Here is a 23,397-nt window from a genome sequence, read left to right on the forward strand (position 1 = left end):
TTTGCGTGATGCCCTTTTAATAGAGGGGTGTCTATCACTCACAAACACCAAATCCGGAAAATTTTCGATGGCATCCTTGAGGTTTTGGAAAAACCATGTATATGCTTGCTCGTTCTCTCCATCTCCAATGCCGAAAGCCAAAGGATATATTTGCTTATTGCCATCCATGCCCAATGCAATATACATGTACCATTTGTATTTTCCTTTCAATGTAGTTGCATCAACAGCCAACACGGGTTTTATGTGTGATTTAAATCCCCTAATGCTTGCTCCAATCACCATAAAGAAATATACAAAATTGTTATTATCGTCTGTTTTGATACGTGTAACAGTCCCAGGGTTCTTCGATACTAACTCATAATAGTAAGCAGGTAACTTAGCAAAATTCTCCTCTGGAGATCCCCTAAAACTATTAAGTGCATACTCTTTACCTCTCAATGCTTTGTTGTAGCTTATATTCACCCCATATTTATGTAAAAAATCATGTTGAATTTCTTTGGGTTTGTAAACACGTGCAATACCTTCATATTTAGATTTGATACATTGCCCAATAACCCAGCTACTGGCCTACTTATGTTTTCGATGCACGATATCTAACGAGCAACTGTGTACATTATCAAAAATTCTCACAACAAATATTTCTCCATTTTTAAATGTGGTTGCACGTAGTCGCCATTTACAAGTATTTTCCAAGCATACAACCTCATACCGTTGTGTAGTTGACCGTGTCACCTTAGACTCCTTATTTTCTCGCATGCAATAGATACTCAGTTTATTCTGTAAGTCACGTTTGTTGCGAAATAATTGTCCAACTACTATGCTCTCACAGCCAGTGAACTTTGATGAAAATATGGCCATAGAACCACTTCTGTTGCTTGATGATATGTGGTCACTTGTAGCACGATGAACCTTAACATTATCAACTCTTTCATTGTTCATTTTAGGATGTATATCATTATCATTGTCCGTCAACTCATGATCAAAATGTAACACCCCGTCCCAAATCACATCGGAATCCGTGCACATTGACCGAGGTTGACCGTTGACCAAGGAGGTCAAAAGTTGACTTTTTATCCCAGTTGGAATTTCTAGTTGACCAGGGTACTGTGGTGAAGTGCATGATACCCCGAGTTCGTAGACTAGTAGCACGTCGAAAACGGAGCTAAGGTTTGAAAGTTATGGGCAAAATAAGTTGAGGAGCAAACAGTCCAAAAGGTGCGGGAGTTGACTTTTTCTTGTTGTGTAATTTTGTTTTGAATCTTGTATGGTTGTAAAGTACTCGTCGATATGAGTTCATAGACTAGCGGCACGCTTAAATCGGACATTTGGTAAAAAAGTTATGGACGTTTGAAGTTCGCCGGATATCATAATATTTTATTATATCTAGCTTAAGTGCACAGTGATGCCACGTGTCACCACCTGATTGGTCCACATGGAATGAACAGTGTCACCACGGTGGCTTTTATTTGACAAAAATCTTGGGGAAGAGAGAGAAAGAGAGAGAGGAGAGAGAGAGAGAGAGAGAGAGAGAGACCGACCGGCCACCGGAATCTTCAAATTTTTCGGCCGATTCTCATTACACGCACCAGCCAAATGGAAGCCTCTCTCCATTTCTGGCCAAACCTGAACATTTCACGACCGTTGGTCGTCGGACGCGCCCGGATCGAGGCGGCGAAGTTCGACGGCGATTTTTCCCTCCACCGCCGACTACCGCCGTTTGCCCTGTTTCCGGCCATTTTCAGGCCACACGCGCCAGCCACCCCTCACCACCTCCTCAAGTTCGGCCTACCCACCAAATTTCACGGCCACCGGACCTCCGACGCGCTGGGATCGGAGCGTTTTCCTGCGAGGGGCCGAAATTCTTCAAACCCCAATTTCTCCACCGTCCGGCCTCTGTTTGCCTCACTGCCGGTCCTGTTGGAATCCTCTCCCCTCGATCTACAAATCTGCCAAAAATCGCAGCCAACGGCCACCGGCAACCGTCTCCGACGCCGCACACCCCTTCGCCGGCGACGGTTGCCGGTGACCGCGGTGGCTCGCCGGAAGTTACTGTTCCGGCGAGTACCCAGTCACACCGCCGGTCCTTGTCCACTGTGTTCGACTCCTGAACCCGAATCTGGCATCCTTTTCCACCAATTCGCGACGGTTTGGGAGAATTACGGAGTCGAATCCCGAAAGGTTTCCGGCGAGATTCCGACCCCCTTGGGTCCGATCTCCGGAAAGTAAGACCGAATCCGTTATCCTTATCACTCAAGCTTCGATTCGGTATATAACTTGTAACTTTTAGTTGTCGTTGTGTTCGCTTCCCGGGTACCCATTTGGGAATTACCCGATTAAAATATTAATATATTTGGTTGGTATACTGTGGATGTTTAGGTGCGCGTACGAGTAGTGGAGTTGATCCGGTGGAGGATCTTAGCTGATTTACGTGCTTAACGTGAGTGACCCACCTTCAAAAATATTTTGGGCAATGAATTATGTTTAATTGGTGTTTAATTGGTACTTAAATTATGCTCATGTGGTACAATTTAGTTATGGTTTTATTGTGATTTAATTTATTTATTATGCATGAGTAAAGTATATTTCGGTAATAGTCGTACGTGGTTTTAAGTATTATTTTGGGCATAATTGGTTTAAATATTTTATGAAAATATTTGTTAAATTGGTGGTTTAATTTTATAATTATGCCCACGGTATTTTATCTGTTGAACCTCGTATTACGAGAAATTATGGTTTATTTGTTATCGAGGTTTTCGTACCGATTTGTTAAATAAAAATATGTGGGATGGTAAGTGTGAAATTTTGATATATTTCCCACAGTAATTTTTGAAAACGGTACAGTTGGTTTAATAATTATTTTAGACTCATTCATACAGTATTGGTGTTCTGGTATATGTATATGTGGTTCAGCGCGCAAGTATTATTATTTCTCCCGTGAGTTGCCATTGGACCGTGGGCAGGTAAGTTTGTTATTGGCCACAGCCGCCCCCCTCCTTGGCCGGGATGATGGTTTCCGCAGTAGTACTGTCGGGACGCCGAAGTGCCGTTTGCAAGTTTCTCTCTTTAATCTCCCCGCCAGTCGGTGCTCAGGACGCTGGGTATCGGAGGGCATCACCGGTATATGGTGTGGTGCGTCAAGTGTAATTTTTCAGATAAAGTTTCAAACCCCAAAGGTGTTCAAAAATTTATTTATTATAATTTACTACATTTTAATTATATATTGAGGTATTTATTTACTTATTATTTATCAAATGTTTGATCCCTTGGTTTTCGGGAAGTACGAATATCGGATTTTGTGAAATTGTTTTAAAAAGGGAACATTTCCAACGGAGTGATTAGCGAGAGTTTTGAGAGAAAATTATTATTTCCAACTGTTATTATTATTTATTTATTAATTATTGGTATTAATTCAATTCCCTTATTTGTTATATTATTATTATTATTATCATTAAAAGTGTTCAGTAGTTAGGGTCACTCATTGAGATGATTAGAATATCACGTTTATAAGTTCCGTTCCCTTAGGTGCAAGGGGTGATAGACGTTCTTCCGGGACGAACCAGTTCTCCGCCGCTATCGTGTTTCGAGAAGTACTTTTGTACTCATTCCTTTCAGGTGTATTATTTCTTTGGTCTTTGTTGTATTTCTGTTGAATAGCACTTCATAAAGCTCTGTATACTATTTGGACACTTATGTTTTATTTATGCACTGGTTTACCGCTATTGTTGTGAAGTACTGTAAATTGTGGAATAAATTTGTAGTTTTGCGGGAGGAATAAGGGGATGAGTATAGAAGTGTATTTTCAGTGCAGGTATTTTTTGGTAAGTCCTACCCTTAGGGGAGGTGCTGCCGAATTTTCCGTTGGAAGGTTCAGTGGTATTTTCCTGGGATCAGGGCTTGTCTAGGGTTCCGGGGAGGAATTCTGGACAGGTCCTGACAAAAATCTACATCATTATGATCAACATCATCCCCTGCTGCATTGTAATTCTCATCATGATCAATATTATGCAACTGCTCATACTCCTCATCGTTAGGAAACCGTTCAGTATAGTCACCTTCAATATCAACTCCTTCATGGATGTTAAATGATGTTCAAGCCCCATGAACATCAACTTGATCTCTAAACTGAGTTTCTTGAACCATAATTTCCTGAGATGTAGCCTGAATAGGTTTAGTACCTGAAACTTGTGGTAGACGAACGCCAATTGGAAGACAAGAAAAAGAATGAAGATTACTCCCACTATCCGAAGCAAAGGCTGTTTGATGAACATTTCTACATACATGTTCAACTTTCGAAATCACCTCAACATACAATGGAGGCCGCATCATTGTCATCCCTCCATTCCTCACTTCTTGAAGAAAGCATTTCACATGTCAGGACCCGTCCAAAATTCCTCACTGGAACCCTTGACAAGCCCTGATCCCAGGGAAACCCTACCGGACCCTCCAATGGAAAATCCGGCAGGACCTCCCCTAAGGGTTGGACTTACCACAAATTTTCTGCACTGAAAACACACTTCTATATACATCCCCTTATTCCTCCCACATCACTACAATTTAATTTCACAAATTTACAGCACTTCAAAATAACAGTAAATCAGTGCATAAATAATAACTACATGTCCAATACAGTATACAGAGCATTATACAATAAATGTGGAATTAATACAATGTCAGGTAAAGAAGTAATACAAGACGGAGAGGAAAAAGGAAAGAAATGCTTCTTGAACTTTCGACAATGAACTGAGACGTCGGGCTCGCCCCGGATGATTAACGTCTCCCAACCTGGATCTAGGGGAATAGAATTTAAAAACGTGAGATGCTAATCATCTCAGTGAGTGACCCTATCTACTGCACAAATATAATAGTAACGATAATCACAGTACGTTTGATTAATTAAGAATAATAAATAAATAAATAACAATTAATTGAAGATAATATTTCTCTCAAAACTCTCACCATTCACTCGGTTGGAAAAGTTATCCTTTTAAAACATTTTCACAAAATCCGTTATTTGTATGCCCAAAAATCAAGGAATCGTTAATTTAATAAATAATAATTAAATGATCCGAATATAAATAAAATGTAATAAAATAAAATAAATAATTTTAGAACACTTTAGGGTTTGAAATTTCTATCTGAAATTTTATACTTGATGCACCACACCATATACCAGTGATGCCCTCCGATACCCAGCATCCCGAGCACCGATTGGCGGGGAGGTTAAAGAGATAAACTTGCATACGATCGCTTCGGCGTCCCGACAGCGTCGCTGCTGAAACAGTCATCCCGGCCACGGAGGGGGCGGCTATGGCCAATATCAAACTTGCCTGCCTTCGGTCCAATGGCAACTCACGGGAGACATAATAACTTGTGCGCTAATCACATATATAGCCAGAACACTAATACTGTATGAGTGCGTCTAAAACCAATTATTAAGTTTTTTATTACAGTACCGATTTTCCAAAATTCACCATGGGAATTATACCATTTTTTAAATTCACCATCCCACATTTTCCTTTAACATTTCCGGTACAAAACCATCGATAACAATATACAAATAATTTTTTCTCGTATCACAAAATCCATCAAATAATATTCCACGGGCATAATTATGAAATTTGAAACCACTAAGTTAAACCAATATTTTCCTTGAAATCTTTAAACCAATCATGCCCAAAAATAATATTAAAATCTAGATACAATTAATTAATGAAAATACCTTGCTCATGCGTAATAAATACAATTAAATCACAATAATGATAATCAAAAATTTCTTAATAACCCAAAATTTCATTTAGCAGCAATAAACATGTACGTACTTATAAAATAATATTTTTCCACAATTATAATTAAATTTCCACCACATGAGCAAAATTCCAAATATAAAATTAACACCAAATAAATACAATTAATCACCCTAAAATAGTTTTAAAGGTGGTTCACTCACCTGGAGCACGCAATTAAACCAAGATCCTCCATGGGATCAATTCCACGATGCACCCGTGCTCCTAGAACAATAACGTTACACATCTCAAATAAATTAATATTTTATTCGGATAAATAATACCCGGTACCCGGGTGGTTAAACACAAACGTTAAGAAAAATTGACGAGTAATATACCGAATCGAAGCGAGTGACGAGGATTACGAATTCGGTCGTACTTCCTGGAGATTGGACCCGAGGTGGCCGGAATCTCGCTGAAAGCTTTCGGGATTCAACTCTTCGATTCTCTCAAACCGTCGCGAATTGCAGGAAAAGGACTCCGGATCTGAGTTCAGGGGGTCGGAATTAGTGGAGAGGGACTGGCGGTGCAACTGGTACTCGCTGGAACTGGATTTTCCGGCTAGCCGCCACGGTCACCCGCAATCGTCGCCGGCGGTGGCGCGTCCGGTGGCCAATGGCTGAGATTTTTGGGGGTTTTGTAGATCAAGGGGAGAGGGTTTCAACGGGACCGGCGGTGAGACAAACGGAGGCCAGACGGCGAAGAGATCTGGGTTTGAAGATTTTCGGCCCCTTGTCGGAAAATACTCCAATCCCGACGTGTCGGAGGTCCCATGTCAGGACCCGTCCAAAATTCTTTCCCCGGAACCCTAGACAAGCCCTGATCCTAGGAAAATACCACCGAACCTTCCAACAGAAAATCCGGCAGCACCTCCCCTAAGGGTAGGACTAACCAAATATTTCCTGCACGGAAAACACACTTCTATAAACATCCCATTATTCCTCCCACAATACTACAAATTGATTCCACAAATTTTAGCACTTCAAATAACAACAGCAGCAACCCAGTGCATAAATAATAACTACACGTCCAATACAGTATACAGAGCATTTTACAAAAATGTGGAATTTATACAATGACAGATACGGAAACAATACAAGGTGAAGAGGAAAAAGGGAAGAAATACTTCTTGAACTTTCGGCAACGAACTGAGACGTTGGGCTCGCCCCGGACAATCAACGTCTCCAACCTGGACCTAGGGGAACAGAATTTAAGAGTGTGAGATGCTAATCATCTCAGTGAGTGACCCTATCTACTGTACACCTTTAATAATAATAATATATTAAATAAAGGGATTTAATAAATCAATACCGAATAAATAAATAAATAAATAAATAAACATTTGAAGTAACAATTTCTCTCAAAACCCTCACTATTCACTCCGTTGGAAATGTTCCCCTTTTAAAACATTTTCACAAAACCCGATATTCCTACTTCCCAAAAACCAAGGGACCAAATAATTTAATAAACAACGAATAAATAAATAAATACGCCAATATAAATAAACTGCAATAAATTATAATAAATAATTTTTGAACACCTTTGGGGTTTAAAACATTATTTGCAAATTACACCTGACGAACCACACCATATACCGGTGATGCCCTCCGATACTCAGCGTCCCGAGCACCGACTGGCGGGGGGTTAAAGAGAGAAACCTGCAAACGGCACTTCGGCGTCTCGACACTACCGCTGCTGAAACCATTTTCCGGCCAAGGAGGGGGGCGGCTGTGGCCAATAACAAACTTGCCTGCCCACGGTCCAATGGCAACAACGGGAGAAATAATACCTGTGCGCTAAACCACATAATACCTGCGCGCTACCACGTGTCCATACACCAGAACACCAATACTGTATGAGTGCGTCTAAAAATAAACATTATTAACCAACCGTACCGTTTTCCAAAAATTATCGTGGGAAATACATTAAATTCTCACACTTACCATCCCACATATTTTTATTTAACATATCGGTACGAATCATTGATAACAACAAACCATAAAAATACTGCGGACATAATTTATAAAATTTAAACAAATATTTTCGTAAAATATTTAACCCAATTATGCCCGAAAAATAATACTTAAAACCACGTACAATTAATACCAAAACATACTTTGCTCATGCATAATAAATAAATTAAACCACAATAAAACCATAATTAAATCACACCACATGAGCATAATTTAAATACCAATTAAACATAATTAATTGCCCAAAATAATTTTTGAAGGTGGGTCACTCACCTGGAGCACGCAATTAAACCATGATCCATCACGGGATCAATTCCACGTCTCATCGGTGCTCCTAGAACACAATTCACACACAGTCAAATAAATTAATATTTTAATCGGGTAAATAATACCCGGTACCCGGGGGGTCAAACACAAACATTAACCAAAATGGTCGAATAATATACCGAATCGAAGCTTGAGCGACGAGGATTACAAATCCGGTCTCCATCGACCCCAATTTCGTCGGAGGTGGCCGGAAAGCTTCGGTCGGTTTTGATTCCTTCGTACCTCGCAAACCGCTTCGAATTTTTGAGATTGGAGGCCATATTTGGACTCAGAGGGGTCGAAAATGGTGGGATAGAGGTATGGGTCGGGCTGGGTTGGTCGGAAACGGCGAGAATCGCCGGAAAATTTCAAGTCGCCGCCGCGGACTTCATCGGCCTGATCTGGGCGCGTTCGGCTGCGGCTGGCCGGGAAATTTGGTGGCTGAGGTCGCGAGGAGGTGGGCTACACCGGTGGCTGGCGCGTGTGGCATTCCGGCTACTGAAATCCGGCCAAACGGTGGTCAAACAGGGAGAGGGAGAGAGTCAAAGGAGAGAGAGAGAGAGAAAAAAATTTCTGCGTTTTGTCTCTGTCGGGCTCGGGGAAGAAGAAGGGAAGGAAAGGGAAAGGAAAAAAAAAGAAAAAGAAGAAAAAAAAAGAAGGTGTTTTCCCACGTGAGGAAAAGAAAAGAAAAAGAAAAAAAAGAAAAAGAAAAAGAAATAAAAGAAAATTAATTAAATAATCAAATAATAATATTATTATTTAAAATAATAATAAAAATAATTTGATATTACACATGTTTGACATGTGGCTTCTCAACATGGTGACACATGGTCACCTTCATTAAGTCACACGTGGCACATCGTTACACGTTAAAAAAATAATATTAAAATAATACGGTATTTGAAAAACTCTACAGGTTCATAACTTTCAAACCACGTGTCCAAATCGGACGTGCCGCTAGTCTACGGACTCGTATCAACGAGCACTTCACAACCATGCATGAGTCAAAGCTCAACCTTGCATGAATAAAAAGTCAACTCCGACACCCCTTGAACAATTTGGACCTCAACTTGTTTTGCTCATAACTTTCAAACCGTAGTTCCGTTTTCAACGTGCTACTAGTCTACGAACTCGTGCCAACGTGTACTTCGTAATAGTACCTTAGTCAACCTAGAATTCCAACTGGGTCAAAAAATCAACTTTTGACCCTTTGGTCAACGGTCAAAGGTCAACCTCGGTCAACGTGCAAAAATTTCCGACATGGTTCGGGACGGGGTGTTACATCCCATAACCGTGAAATTTGGTGGGCTGGCCAGAAATGAGGAGGTGGTGAGGGGTGGCTGGCGCGTGTGGCCTGAAGATGGCCGGAAATGGGTCAAACGGCAGTAGCCGGTGGTGGAGGGGAAAAATCGTCGTCGCCGGAAAATGCTACGATTTGGACGAGTCGCTGGTCGGTTGACTGTGAAATTTGGGTGGCCGGTTGGAATTGAGGAGGCGGAGGCAGTGGGGTGGCGCGTGTGGCCCTCCGGTGGCCGGACAATGGCCAACTAGTGGTGGCCGGTGGTTTTCTCTCTCCTTCTCTCTCTCCTCTCTCTCTTTCTCTCTCCTCCCCCATCGTTTTGCCAAAATAAAAGCCACCATGGGTGAAACTGTTCACCCACGTGGACCTCTTAGATGTCGACACGTGGTATCATTGTTCACTTAAGCCAGATATAATAAAATATTACGGTATTCGGAAAACTTCATATGTCTATAACTTTTTAACCAAGTGTCCAATTTAAACGTGCCGCTAGTCTATGAACTCGTATCGACGAGCACTTTACAACCATACAAAAGTCAAACCAAAATTCTACAACCATAAAAAATCAACTTCCGGCATCTTTTGGACAGTTTGAATCTCGACTTGTTTTGCCCATAACTTACAAACCGTAGCTCCGTGTTTTACGTGCTACTAGTCTACGAACTCGTGCCAATGTGTATTTCATAACAGTATCTCAGTCAACCTAGAATTCCATCCGAGTCAAAAAGTCAACTTTTGACCTCTTGGTCAACGGTCAACGGTCAAAGTCAACGATCAACGGTCAACCTCGGTTAAAGTTGGAAAATTTTCGTTGTACATTGGGACGGGGTGTTACATCACATCCCTATCACAATATATTTCTGTAGGATGCAACTTTTTTGCACATCGTCCATATATCTATTTTAGCTTTAGTAAATATTCATTTCGATCTATCTCAATAGAATTGAAAATTTCATCCTCTAACTCTGATTTTGTGCATCTCTTGCTGACGAAAAACATTATATTTTTACCATTTTGTACCAATGTTCTATTGTATAAAACAGCAATTACAATATCATCATCTTCCATTTTATTATAAAATTAAATGAATAACGTTAAACTAAATTAATAAATATATAAAATTTTGAATAATACTAAACAAACATATTAACTGTATTAAAAAGTTGATTCTTTTTTATTTTTTTGGGCCAAATATAGCTTTTTCCTACTGGCGGAAAATTGACGGAAACTTGGCGGAAAATTGGCAAAAAATTAACAGAAAGCTTGTGAAAACTGACAAACTGGAGGAAAATGGCGGAAGTTCATCTTTTTCGCCAAATTTCCTCCGTTTTTACTATTTTTCGTAATTTTTCAGTTTTACGCAAATTTTTCTCTATTTTCAAACCATATGCCATCTAAGTATCTTTAAAATCACATATAACAGCTTATAAATTAACTTCTTGCATACCCATATTAAATAAAAAGCTTAAAAATTCCAAAACTAACAAAAAATACAAGAAAAAAGAGAAAGAGAAAAAAGAAAAAAAATACATATTTCCTTACTTTCATCTAATAAGAAAAAAGATAAAAATTTTACCTGAGTTTAGTTTCAAATATGAGAAAATACAAAAAAATGAGAGTGAGAGGATATGAGATGCAAAGAGTGGCCTGTTAGAGAAACCCTTACATGAACGGCTGTGTAAAAGAAGAAGGAAAGGGTAAGAAAAATATTTTGCGTAATTTTCAATTTTATCAAGAATATTTTTGTCCCAAAATAGCTAGCTTTTAAAAAAAAAAAAAAATTTGCTATTCTTCAAAAATTATGTTACGGAATGGTTATTTTTCAAAATAACCCTAATTATTTTGGATCATCCACATGTTGAATTATTAGCTAGAGGCAGAGAAAGATCCCATGTCTCTCTGCTCTTGCTTTTTCAGTGGGCTCCTTTTCCTGCAAGAGGAGGAATGGATGGATATGGGCCGGATCCCGGACGGTGGATAATTTATCCATAAGACTGCACACATTTGAGTTGGCTGGCGGTGGATCTATATATAACCACCGTCAACCAATTTTTCCATCCAGCATATTTAGAGAAGAGCAGACTATATACTATTACTTGACATCTTCTAAATCATTATTTATCTTAAACTAATTCTTCTTACTCCACTTCAAGTGAATCCCTGTTGTGCTGGTTGATCTTCATCAATACGAACAAATTGTTTCTTTGGTCATTGATTATTTCAATTTTAATCTGAACCAAACCAATTATCAAAATATGAGATAAAGAAATCCATATAATAATCGCTTTGGATCTCATAATTAATTGTACCCAAACGATAGTCTAGGACTAGGAGTAACTATTGATTAAATAATACTGTTAATTTCGGTTTTGATATTTTCAACAGATCGATGATACGAGGCTTTTTTTTTTTTTTTTTCTTCAATACATTTGTCAGAATTTTGGTTGTTTTCCTTTATTTTTTTTTTTCATTTTATATATAAATATATATTAGTCTAGGGCTCAAACTCATAACAACTTTGGATTTACCACCATCAAATTAACTACTACCTTCACCAAACAACAGATCTACATGTATACCAGGTGGAAAAAGCTAGACATATGCAATAATTTGTTCTGGAGTCAAAGCCTAGTGCAAAGCGAAAATCCTGAGTCAACCTAATCAACAATATTACGGTAACGCTAATACGGAAAAAATAACAATAATCGTATCTAAGTTAATTGACAACTTCGTTTAATTTGCTATATATGCCAACAGATCAGCAAACTGTTTACCAGAAGATATACACAAAACCCAAACTGTTTACCAGCAAACTGTTTCACAGGGTGTTTCATCATAGTGGTGCCGTTGTAAAATATTGGTAGAGGTCCGACTGTCCGAGTCCCATAAAAAGTACCCAAAAAAAAAAAAAAATGTCTTACTAAATATTTTCCTAACATAAAGTTACTAAATATGTGCCGCTAAAATCGTGCCCCCCACGTACGAGACCTACGCTCAAGGACCACCTTAGGCACAACACAGACCCTTTTTTCCTTTTCCAATTCCCTGTGATCTCATTGCCAATTTCCCACCATATTCCCATTGAAGCACATCCATAACCCAGTAGTTTAGGGGGGGAAAAAAAAAAAAAAAAAAAAAAAGAAGACGAGAGAGAGAGAAAGAGGGAGGGTATCTGTTTTGTAATTTTTATCTTTACAGGATTCCTTTTCCTCTTTCTCTATCTATGAGGAAGCTTTGTCCTAACTATGACAAAGAAGATGGGCTTGACACCGTCCTTGAAGTTCCAATCCCCGAGGAAATGTTCAACAACATGGGCAGCAATGCCGCTTTACGCTGGCAGAATTTGCGAGCTTTGATGAAAGCTCAATCCGCCGAAAATAAATCTGCTTCTGCTTCTAATAATAATTCTCATCTCTCATCTCGTTCAAACAATGAGTTTGTAGCTCTGCTTAAACTTGTTGGTTCTCCTCTGATCCCTTTTCAGGTCCAATCAGACGACGCTCTCACTCGTCCTATCAATGATGCATGTGATTCCATTGTAAGCATATCACCTTGCATATATTTGTGTTTCAGAAAATGTTATCAAATGATTTTCAATGACATTATTAGAGAAAATTGTACATATATATGAACAGGAAGCTTCTACTGCGAAATATATAGTACAGCAATATGTAGCGGCGACGGGAGGATTGCCGGCGCTGAATGCAAAGAGCAGTATGTATGCAGTTGGGCAGGTGAAGATGGTGGGTTCGGCAATGCATGAGGGTGGTGGTAGTATTCGAGCCAAAGGCAACAATGAAGTCGGTGGCTTCGTGCTTTGGCAAAAATACCCAGAAATGTGGTACTTGGAATTGGTTGTTTCCGGATTCAAGGTCTGTGCAGGAAGCAATGGCAAACTTGCTTGGAGTCAATCTTCCTCTCAACCTTGCCACCCTAACAAAGGCCCTCCTAGACCCCTGCGTCGCTTCTTCCAGGTAATATAAATACATACATGTCAACATTACTATGATGTGTATGGATGTCTGATTATATGTAATTTACAAAATACATAATCCTGACCATATGTGTGTGTGTATATATATATATATATATACTAGTTTTTGCTATAAAGGCATACATGTAATACACCAATTATATCCGGTAGGTTATTTGTTATCAGATTATAAAACCCACTATTACAGGTGGGTTTTATGTGATTGACCGACATTTGGGATGTGCAATATTAACACACACACACATATTCATTATATATGATCTGGTTTGTTTTTTTACATGAATAGGGATTAGATCCGAGGTCCACAGCAAACTTGTTCCTGGAAGCGGTGTGCATTGGAGAGAAAACCATAAACGAAGAAGACTGTTTCGTTCTAAAACTCGACACGGCCACGAACATGTTGAAAGCACAAAGTACGGACCACACGGAGATCGTGCGGCATACGATATGGGGATACTTCAGCCAGCGAACAGGACTGATTGTGAAATTTGAAGACACCAAGTTGGTGAGGATAAAATCGGTAAAGGGGAACGACAATGTGTTTTGGGAAACGAGTATTGAGTCGGTGATTGGAGATTATAGGTACGTGGATGGGATTAACATAGCTCATTCAGGTAAGACTTCCGCTATGCTTTATAGATATGGAGAAGCACTTCACCATAAGAGGAAGATTGAAGAAACGTGGAGGATTGAAGAGATTGATTTTAATATTCGTGGTTTGTCCACTGATTATTTTATGCCGCCGGCTGAGTGCCTTAAGAAGGAAGATAGTAGTGGGATTGGAGAGAGCTAATTAAAGAGAAATTAAAAAAGAAAAAAAAAAAAAAAAAAAAAAACTAAGAGGATATATATGGATGGTGTACATATAGGTTAAAAATCAAAGCAAAATTGTCTTTATTCTTTGAAGACGGCAATTGTTGAATTAGAGAGAGAAGATAAAAAAAGAGGAAAGTAAACAGATTTGATGAGTTCCATTGGAAAATAACAATCAAGTTAATTTTTGCACCATGCATGTTGCATGACTTTACATATGCGAGCATTAGGGTGGACCAACCAAACCAACATAATTGATTCAAACCATTTCAGATAATTTTTAATCCAAAACAATCCGAATCAATCTGAGCGTTATATATAATTTTTCAATATTTTATTATAATTAATTGTATATTTTAAAAATATCTAATTAAAGATATTAATAATATTAGATTTAAATTATTAAAAAAATAAAAATCTAAAAAATAATAATAAAGTTGAGATATTGGACCAAAGGCAAAATTGATCTGAACTGAACTGATGATGGTCAATTTGGTTTAGTTTGGCTTACCGAGAACTAATAGGTTTTTCTTGAGAAATTATAATATAGAATCAATAAATATAAAACAAACACGCCTCTGAATTTTTAATGCAAATATTAGGAGTTAATGGGCTTGTTTTTGCAAACCTGCGACAGATCATTATTTTCAAAATCATTTGCTTTATTTTTAAGTACTTAGTCATTTTCAGGCTTGTTTATTTTCACAAATTTTAAAATTATTTTTTAATACTTTCATATTTAATGTATTATCTTTAATATTATAATACGTTATTATTAGTACTATGAGTTTTAGTTAGTTGATCCTGAAATTCTTATACCGTATTATGATTTTCCATGGTTTTCAGTTTCTTTTCTTATTATCACTACATTTATTATTATTGTTTTTTATTTATTTTTTATATGTAGAAACAAAGAAAAGAAATAATCACAAAAAAAATTTTAAAACAAGAATTTATCAAAAAAAATAAAAATAAAAAAAGGAGAAAAGCGCTCTTAAAGTCACCAAGCGAAATATAAAGGGCAAAGGGAAAAGCGCCAGCTGGCTATCATAGGTATATAAGTAATGGGGTATAACGGTACTTTCATCTTGTGATGTAAAACCCTAATTTATCAAAATCCTTATTTAAACTAGAAAATCATCTTCTCCTCCACAAGTTTGTCGCCGCAAGCAGTTGATTTCTTAGCTCTTGTGTTTTCTATCTTAATCCGAACTAGGCGTTCATTCTCTACTCACTATACTTAAATCTTCCGTCACCTTTCCATTCTTCTTCAATTCTGTGCATTATAAGATGTTTTCTTTCTTTGAACTTTCGAAAATAACATACAGATATCCGATCTCCGATCCTCTTGTTGTTTTTTGTTCTCTTTCCTTTAGGGTTTCGATTTGGTGTAGTTACAACATTTTGCATCTGTTTACCCTCTCCTGATTTGCTAATCTTAATGCCACAGGAGATATAACTGATGCAGAGATTTCAAAGGTTGGCTTACCAGCCCATTGCACATTTGGTTTTTGCCTTGGCGTCAAATGGACCTACCGAAATTTTTGGTTACTTTTCCTTGTCTATTCTTTTATTGTCTTCTATTCAAATGCGTAGGATAATGGCAGGTGATGAATATTATTACTAAAACGCTTATTGATATACTGATTTTCTGTGGTGATCCTTTTTTTTTTCTGATGCCATTTAATTGATCATGGTATAATGATCTTGTTTATACTATGGAACTTTCTGCTATGAATATATGCTGTTAGTAATTTAGCTCAGTTGTGGCTTTTGAAGGTTTGGTCCTTTGTTTATGCGTTTATTGTTGGTTTTGCAAAAAAGGGCTGGCAAATGATGTAAAATCAAAAAATCACTTATACTACACACTGAATTAACTGCAGACATAATCTCCGCTTATTATCTGATGCCTTCCCTTTTTTTATCCAATTAGGTTTTTAAGAAAGGTGTTTTTACTCTGTTGAAGTCGGCTATAGTGGCTTTTTTTTTGTCCCCTCTAATTCCTTGATATCTTTGAGGTGTAACTGTCTGTGATGAGACAAAGCAGACGGGCGGTCAGAATCTGATGCCGTGTTGATTGTCTGCAATTTCCACCATGTGGAATGTCTCTGAGGTCCCCAACTCTTTTTTCATGGAATTTTCCTTTTTCAAATTTTTTTTTGGGGTAAACACAGAGATTTCCTCTTCATTGAAATGTGAAGAAATTAAGCATCTTTTGTTTAATATAGCCATGTTTAATTGTGAAATCATATTCTTTGTTTGTGTCTGTTTCTGTAGTTGGCCTGCAATGATGATGATGCTTTAATATGTCTGGACGTTTGAAGTCGTCTTATGATATGATATGCACTTTCTGAGCAGAACTATACAAATCTATTGTGCTGGTGGTGTTTGGTAACATTGTTCCTGAAAAGCTTCTTAATTGGTTTGACAATTTATATCTGTTTCCCACACTGCTTAAATTGTTCTTAAATTGTTTTTATCTTTTTCAAAGGCTTATATGTAATTCAGCTTGATACTTTATTATCTCTTAAATTGCCAAGTGACAACACAATTCAAGAATTTTTTTTTTTCAGCGTCTCTCACATTTTGTCCCCAGCCTCTAATTTGAAGTTTGATCTCTCTTCGGTATTGATTTGTTTCGACGGCATAGATGTCGTTTGTATGTCAACAAGCTTTCTTCATTCATTATACACGAATCAAATTTTTTTTCCCCCTTTTTCCAAGGATGGCAAGCGATGATAATTTGTTTATTCGCTCTGATGAACAGTGTTGACTACAAAACTCCGCTTATTATCTGATGCCATCGAATATGCCTTTGGCGTATTTATCATTTACCCATAATGGTGTCATTTTTAAAATGTGTTTTTATTAGCGTGTCAATAAACTGTATGAAAAAATAAAATCAAACTCAAATATGAAATTGTGTTGGTTATTGGTTTTATTTTTACCTTAGCTTGGGTTGAGATGTCAGAGTAATTTTAATAACCAATAACTATTTATACATAATAAGCAATAAAACATTGCAATTGCAAACGGTACCTTATGATTCATTGTTTGATTTTACCTTATTATATTTATGTTCCTAGGATTTTAATCCTATTTAGAATACATAATTTCTTTAAGAGCATGTGGTGCTTTCCTCTTTCAGTATTTTAGATTTCAGTTCATTGTGGGTGGGAAGTATATATTTTGTTGAAAAATCGCTTCAATAAATGGAGTAATTTAATTCAACAAAGTTGAAGAAATACTAGACTATGTGGGAGATAATAAAGATAATATAATTGAAGAAACTAGACTATCTGGGAGATAATAATTGTATTGATTGAACGTATATGTAGATTTCTATAATATATCACTGTTAAGTATTTGGCACTTTGTGATTTTTTGTTTTTTGCAATGGGTTCCATGATCATAGTTTATGTGGATTCTGAAACCATTTATAAATAATTATTTTTATTTTGTTTTTGGTTAATGTAAGTCATGTTTGCGTCCTTTCACCGTTAAATGAAATTTATAATTTGGCATCATTGTTTTTCTTACTTTTACTGTTGGAGTGGTAAATGTTAAAATTTGACATTAAAACATTTCCAATGTTAAATTTGATTTCTAAATTTGAGATTGGCACCAGTTTTTCGATGGTGTATCTCAATTCTAAGAGCAAAAATTGCATAGTCGCGTGACTTGGTGGTTCCTAGACATGGAAAACATGTGGCCGGGTTTCGCCCTGCACAATTTTCTGTCTGGGGATCATACGAAGTCGTGGTTCATGGGATATTTTGCTCAAATCTAATACTATATTTAAGCATTTTTTATTGCAATCGTGAGTGGTAATAATTTTTAACTCAATAAATGATTAGACTATGTACATTAGGTTGGGGGGAAAAATTCAGTTAATGTAACTTACCTTCGCTTACATGTAGCATCAATTTGCATGTGAGAGGGGAGTATGGTAATCTGAAAGTACCAAAAATCTTCTCTTGTTTGGGATCCATTGATGGTAATGCAACAATATTTGGCATTTTCCATTGGAGACATCAAATGGAGTTGTAATGTTATATTTTGGGCATTGGTATTGTCTAAATGGCTGATGGAGGTCTCATTAAGCATCTCCAATTGCATTGTATCTGGTCATATGCCATTGTGAAAATATAGCATTTGTCTTTCATTTGATTCCTCTGATGGGGCATTCCAAATTTTGTCAATGTCGAATTTGGTGCCGAATTTATGGCAAAATTTGGTATTGGTTTCTTCCGTCATCAAGTTTATGAATCCTATAATTTGAATTAATTAATATTACTTTGTTTTTAGTTTGTAAAAATAGACCATGTGTGGTTTCCATAACTATTTAATTATGTTTATAATTTAGCAGTTCTATTTTTTAGTATGTACCATCGGACAGCCAATCTTAAAATTTGGTGAGGCATATCAAATGGTAATAATGGTATTCACTAAATAGAAAAAATAATAATAATAATAATTAATTCTATGAATGACATAGGATTCATTTTACTAATTCTAAGTTTGGTGTAAAATTTGTCCCATAGAGTGGCATTGCCAAAAATTGGAAATTCCAATTAGAACGCGAAAAATTGATGTGTTGCTGTATTTTTGCAATGGCATAATAACTTCAGTGGCAAATGAGATTTTGGCATTGCTATTTCTAAAATTTAGTGTGTGTGAACTTTGCAATGCAAAAAGCCAATGCTATTATCAATGAGAGGAGAATTGAGAGGTGTGGGACTATGTGATTGTGAGATTACATATTTTATGATTATGGTTCGATTGTCAAAATTGGAATTTCTAATATTTATTTGATTCCATGATTCTGGCAAACAAAATGAGCAAGTCTGCAGAAGCATAGCAGCTGTCGTTTTATTTTTATGGGAAAACTTCTTGTTCTATTGTTATTGTGTTATAGTTTTGTTCGTGTTAACGACATTTCAAGTACTAGGGTAATCAATTAATTTTACATAGTGAGATTTTGGAGTCTCTTTCAACCATAGTAGACCAGTGGTCCGTCAAGCAAATGGTGGTTGTTTTAATATTGGTCTAGGTAGACAGGGATAACCATCAGGTGGAGGTATGTTTATCTATGTATATGTATAAATAAAATACCTGTTTTGGGGTAGTTTGTTGTCCTGTTGGATCATGGCAAATACTCTTCTGATTGTTGGCTCCGCTAAAAAGCACCACCTGTTTGTTTGAACTGTGTTAAGAACCTCTCCAGCCTCTTGGCACTAGTCTGCTGTGTGAAAAAATATATTTAGAGGCTCCATCACGGTCTAAGTATTTGATTACTTTGGTATTTTGATTGGGAATAAGAGCTCTTGCCACTTACCTCGAGATGAGATTCGATTATGTTCATCTGCTTCTCTGCTTCTGTCAATCAACTATTTAGATGTTTGCCAGTAGAAGTATAGCAACAGCAGTAGATACGTTCTAGTCAATTGTATTGTTATAGCTTTTCTATGATATTCAACTGGTTTCTGTCCAACTATACTGTGACTACTGTCTGATTTCAGGTTTTTTTTTTTTTTAATCATAAAAAAATAACCTAAATGCTTTGAAATCCCAAATTGCAATGGGTGAAGTTTAGGTATTAACCACACAATTGTGAGGGACCACTAATTTTGTATTTGGACTTTTTGGTATTCAAAACATGTTTTTGAATCTTAAATTGGTGTATACTTAGTGAATTTCTTGGTTTGGTACAAAAGTTTCCAATAGGATTTAATTTTTGACTTTCAGTTTTGGATGGATTTGTGGGTGGGATCGTATCTAATCCCTTCTAGTGGTGGTTAAACTTAAATCATGGGTCCTACCATTATATGTTTAGCAGTTGTTTTTCGAAGATGATTGCGATGCATGCATTCGGAATCGGTGATAAATCTTTTCTCCTTTTATTTATTTATTTATCAGAACTGATTATTGACAGAGCACGTCGTTGTTCTTAGATGGTTTATTCTGTTCGTTGATTCGTCCTACTTTGTTAACACGTTCAGCTTCTAAATGCCACTCATCCGCAATTGGGACCTATTCACTTTTCTGAAAAAACAAACACCTAAAACGAAAAATAAACAACCTGTTTCGGCCGACAATGAAAATAGCCAGACATCTATCCCCACCATTGAAAAGGCCACTTTCCTGTTGCATAATTTATATTTTCTTGACTAGGTGGTGACGTGGAGTTTTCATATAGAATTCAGATGCTGACTTTGGGTCGGTCTTCAAGGACAAGGAGAAATTTGGTACTTAGAGACAAATTTTTTAGAAATCAGTGGGTTTGCCATCAATTTCATCTCCCGTTCTATTAGAGCCTAACTCTCACTTTATGGTCAACATTTTCATCCAATACGTATCGTTTATGTAGAAAATTTATACTAATTAAATCTTTTAGATTCGATAAACAAATAGAAAGTGACGAAAAGCTGAAAAAATAAAGATCAAGCGGTGACTGTGGGTTAAGTGATCGATAAACGATAGAATAGTGGACAGAGTACGATCAATTGAATCAACTTGCGTATGGAGAATTTATGATGTCATCCTTGCGTCAGAAATAATTCAAAGTTACAATTAAGGAGTTTTTTTGTACTAGTGTGAGGGAATTATTCGTTACCGACCATTTGTCATCAGCAGCTCAGAGATCTATCATAATATATATATATATATATATATATATTTGTTTTTCCTAAAATTTTCAAAATTTTCTGTTAATTGGTCCCACAAAAACAAACTTATTCATAGAGAAACCAAAAAAAAAAAAAAAAGATTCAAAAGATACTTATGTTATTAAAGAATTTCAATTAAATGATAAATTAAAGTTATAAAACTTTCTCACATGTTGATCGTGAACACGTTTTAGAAGGTATGATGCCGGTGAATAAAGAAGCTCGATATAATATTGTATTTATACCATAGGGTATGCAGTGGTACCATACATACTTATGGTCAAACCAAGTCGGTGAAATGGAGCTAAGAGCTTGGCCGCGTGAAGAAGGAAACAGTGAGAGAAATGAAAAGCATGTAGTTTTGTGACAAATGGGAAAGCAAGCAGCTAAGCGATTCTCTCCAATTAATTGAGAAGTGTGAAGCCCCACCTACCCACTCATTCAATTTCACTATTCATATCTAAATACAACCATAGTTATTCCTCCTTCACTTGCTCTCTGTGTCTCTCTCTCTTTTGCTTCTTCTTTGTACCGACCTCTCTTTGCTGGATCACCCAAACCGTACACAGAATTCAGAGTAGAAAAAAAGCTGAGATGAAGGACAACTTTGCAACCACAGCTGCTCCATCGCTGTCTCTACCATTAACGACAACCTCGGCGGTTGTGAGGAAAGAGAGTTCAGAAAGTGGCGTGTTGGGCAAGAGTGGCTACAAATTCTGGGTTTTAGCAGCGATTCTGCTACTTGCTTTCTGGTCCATGCTCACCGGCTCCGTCACCCTCAAATGGTCCGCCGGAAACCTCGCCAGATTTTCTGATGACTTTGGGTCATTGAATTTGGACGATCTCGATATTCTGGTATGGTTTCCAGCCCAGCCAGGCAGACTCTTTCCGGTTTTTCTGTTTCTTTGTTTGTTTTTATTTTTTAATTTTTTTATTTTTTATTTTGAGATATGGAAATTGAATTGTGTTTTTTTTGGTTTGCGGGGATGGGAAAAAAAATAAAAAAATAATAATAATAATAAAAGGAAGTGGAGGAGCGAGAGAAGGTGGTTCAGCACATGTGGGATTTGTACACGCACAGCAGCAATGCTCGGTTGCCTCGTTTTTGGCAGGAGGCTTTTGAAGCTGCTTACGAGCATTTAGCCAGTGATGTTGCTCCCATTCGAGACGCCGCCGTTTCGGAGATTGCCAAGATGTCAATCCGCTCCATCAATATGGATCCACCTCCAGTTCAGTCAACGGTGAGTAATAAGCACCCAACCCTTGTTCATATTTCCCTTTCTTTCTCTCTCTACCACCAATTTTGATTTGCTCAAAGGTCAAGTTCTATTTCATTGCTCTATTCATTTTAAATATTACGTATGATCGGTGATTGTTTAGGATTTGTTTCAATATACAAAGTTTCAGGCAAATCCACCTTTTTGACATTTTTCTCAAAATAATCGACAGAGGGTGAGATGTATAGTTTCAGATTGAAAAGGGGTTAGTCTGGCTTTACTGTCAGATTATTCCTCTGCTCGAATTTATAAAATTTGTGTAGAGGTTCGCACTTTATCCCTTTTTTTTTTTTTTTTTTTTTTTTGTCTCCTTTTTCCGGGTGCCTGAATAAATATAAACTTGTTTTTAACCCTTGATAGTTCTCCAAATGCGGTAATTGTTTCTCATTTTTAATCGAATTCAATAATTTGGCACTTTAAAATCGAACTATATATAAACATTTTATTGGTGATTTTAACTTATTTTGGTTTATTTTATTTATTTTAATGTTATGATGTGCAGAGCAGTAGAGGATCACGAAAGGACTTGCTACAAGCAGAGAAAAAAAGCCAGGTGAATGCTACCGAAGTTGGGAATAGTTGAGAACTGGAATTTTGTAGCCTTTGATTTCTGTGGTTGCAAGACCTTGCTTAAATATAGACGGAGAAAATGGGGATGACCTGGAGTAATACACAATTTTAGTGTATCGATAGTTACACAGCTTGCTATGCATATTACTTAAGTTTATCCATTTATCTAAATCATACAATCATACTCATGCACCACTTCCCTTGAAAAACTAAGGGTAAATCCAAGTGTTTATATATATATATATATATATATACATATATCCTTTTTTAAGTAAACCCAATAACTTGTGGGTTTTAATTTACTGTTATTACAAATCGGATAAGAAAGTTGTATGAAAAGTACTCGTTGATGAAGAACTTTCTTTGTTTTTATATTTTTTATTTTTTTGACGTAAATGTATGTGGGCGGTAGAATATATTAATGTAACTTGTACATGGATATGGAATTGGATTTTACCATGATATAAAAGAGGCCTTTTTTATTAAGCAGGGACCTGTCAAGAAAAACAATAAAAATTTTAAAAAACATTTATAAAAATAAATAATTAATTGATTTTTGAAAAAAAAAATTAAAAAAAAAAAAGTGAAGGAATAAAGAAAGAAAACTACTCTTGCTGTTTTTTTCTTACTAACCCATTTATTGTCGCTGGAGTCATGGGCCCAATAAGTCCGGGCTTACAAACTTGGTTTCTTTTCGCTGCATTACAAACAGT

The 23,397-nt window shown here is 36.8% G+C and overlaps 2 protein-coding genes and 2 non-coding genes across 5 annotated transcripts; all 4 read left to right on the plus strand.

The window, feature by feature from the left end:
- The first annotated feature begins 12,461 nt into the window (after positions 1-12,461).
- On the plus strand, positions 12,462-14,192 carry LOC107420192 (uncharacterized). Its single transcript, XM_016029092.4, has 3 exons — positions 12,462-12,900; positions 12,998-13,336; positions 13,643-14,192. Exons 1-3 carry the CDS (start codon positions 12,586-12,588, stop codon positions 14,147-14,149), a joined length of 1,161 nt encoding a protein of 386 aa, XP_015884578.3. The 5' UTR covers positions 12,462-12,585; the 3' UTR covers positions 14,150-14,192.
- A 1,802-nt stretch (positions 14,193-15,994) lies between these two features.
- On the plus strand, positions 15,995-16,083 carry LOC112492143 (small nucleolar RNA R16). The gene has a single exon (XR_003056484.3). It is a non-coding gene; the product is annotated as a small nucleolar RNA R16 (small nucleolar RNA).
- An 810-nt stretch (positions 16,084-16,893) lies between these two features.
- LOC112492142 (small nucleolar RNA R16) lies at positions 16,894-16,974 on the plus strand. The gene has a single exon (XR_003056483.3). It is a non-coding gene; the product is annotated as a small nucleolar RNA R16 (small nucleolar RNA).
- Positions 16,975-20,943: 3,969 nt separating this feature from the next.
- LOC107420253 (uncharacterized) lies at positions 20,944-23,056 on the plus strand. 2 transcript variants are annotated; one of them, XR_009638954.1, is made up of 4 exons: positions 20,944-21,692; positions 21,863-22,078; positions 22,287-22,379; positions 22,617-23,056. XR_009638954.1 is itself a non-coding variant. In XM_016029151.4 (3 exons), the coding sequence occupies exons 1-3, from the start codon at positions 21,432-21,434 to the stop codon at positions 22,695-22,697; spliced, it is 558 nt and encodes a 185-aa protein (XP_015884637.1). In that variant the 5' UTR covers positions 20,968-21,431; the 3' UTR covers positions 22,698-23,056. The 2 variants fall into 2 exon arrangements, 1 of the variants encoding a protein (XP_015884637.1); XM_016029151.4 differs by lacking the exon at positions 22,287-22,379 and having other exon boundaries at positions 20,968-21,692.
- The last annotated feature ends 341 nt before the right edge of the window (positions 23,057-23,397 follow it).

This window comes from Ziziphus jujuba, chromosome 5 (assembly GCF_031755915.1).
Source record: "Ziziphus jujuba cultivar Dongzao chromosome 5, ASM3175591v1".
NCBI classification, from domain to species: domain Eukaryota; kingdom Viridiplantae; phylum Streptophyta; class Magnoliopsida; order Rosales; family Rhamnaceae; genus Ziziphus; species Ziziphus jujuba.

Coding starts and splice junctions, on each gene's coding strand:
- LOC107420192 (XM_016029092.4), top strand. CDS start 12,586: ATGAGGAAGCTTTGTCCTAACTATGACAAAGAAGATGGGCTTGACACC. Junction 12,901..12,997: donor ATGATGCATGTGATTCCATT/GTAAGCATATCA, acceptor ATATATGAACAG/GAAGCTTCTACTGCGAAATA. Junction 13,337..13,642: donor CCCTGCGTCGCTTCTTCCAG/GTAATATAAATA, acceptor TTACATGAATAG/GGATTAGATCCGAGGTCCAC.
- LOC107420253 (XM_016029151.4), top strand. CDS start 21,432: ATGAAGGACAACTTTGCAACCACAGCTGCTCCATCGCTGTCTCTACCA. Junction 21,693..21,862: donor TGGACGATCTCGATATTCTG/GTATGGTTTCCA, acceptor TAATAATAAAAG/GAAGTGGAGGAGCGAGAGAA. Junction 22,079..22,616: donor CACCTCCAGTTCAGTCAACG/GTGAGTAATAAG, acceptor TATGATGTGCAG/AGCAGTAGAGGATCACGAAA.